The sequence below is a fragment of the Priapulus caudatus genome, unplaced genomic scaffold (genome assembly GCF_000485595.1).
Source record: "Priapulus caudatus unplaced genomic scaffold, Priapulus_caudatus-5.0.1 Scaffold2211, whole genome shotgun sequence".
Lineage (NCBI taxonomy): Eukaryota > Metazoa > Priapulida > Priapulimorpha > Priapulimorphida > Priapulidae > Priapulus > Priapulus caudatus.
In genome coordinates, this window is record NW_014579272.1 from 19,548 (window position 1) to 20,042 (window position 495).

The window sequence follows — 495 nt, forward strand, 5'->3', positions numbered from 1 at the left end:
TAACTTAGACTAGACACTACATAGCTAACTCGTACTAGCCAAACCACCTAAATCATATTAAGTTTTATTTAATCATGCTACGCTGAGTATAATAATATTGTGATAACTTAATCAAGGGCGGGGCCAATGGATTAAAGTGGTAAGTTCACCGCTCGTAAGAAACAGCTCACTTTGCTTATCCAATTTAAGTACGGAAGTTAATCATGATTAGTGATATTAATCCATGATTAAGGACTTCAATTACGCTTCGTGAAACCGGCCGGCAGAAATGAAGAGCATGAGATCCATGCAATAACCTCGATGAGTAGAAGCATATCTGTATAGCCATGCGTGTCGACGTCGCTGAAAATTAACATGCATGACGGATCACGCAGGTAGGTCCCACGTAGAAACACCCTATGCCACAGACCTAGCTAGATATGACCGCTAAAGCGGCGGCGCACACGTCAAGTAATTTTTGACTCAAGTAAAATTACGCTATCGTCAAATACTCGT

The 495-nt window shown here is 41.0% G+C and overlaps 1 protein-coding gene across 1 annotated transcript in view; it reads right to left on the reverse strand.

The window, feature by feature from the left end:
• Positions 1-236: 236 nt before the first annotated feature.
• Positions 237-495, reverse strand: part of LOC106818396 (solute carrier family 22 member 24-like) — a 7,301-nt gene continuing 7,042 nt past the window's right edge. The window contains exon 4 of the mRNA XM_014823108.1: positions 237-342. Coding sequence (XP_014678594.1) covers positions 237-342 — 106 coding nt within the window. The remainder of the gene's footprint in view (positions 343-495) is intronic.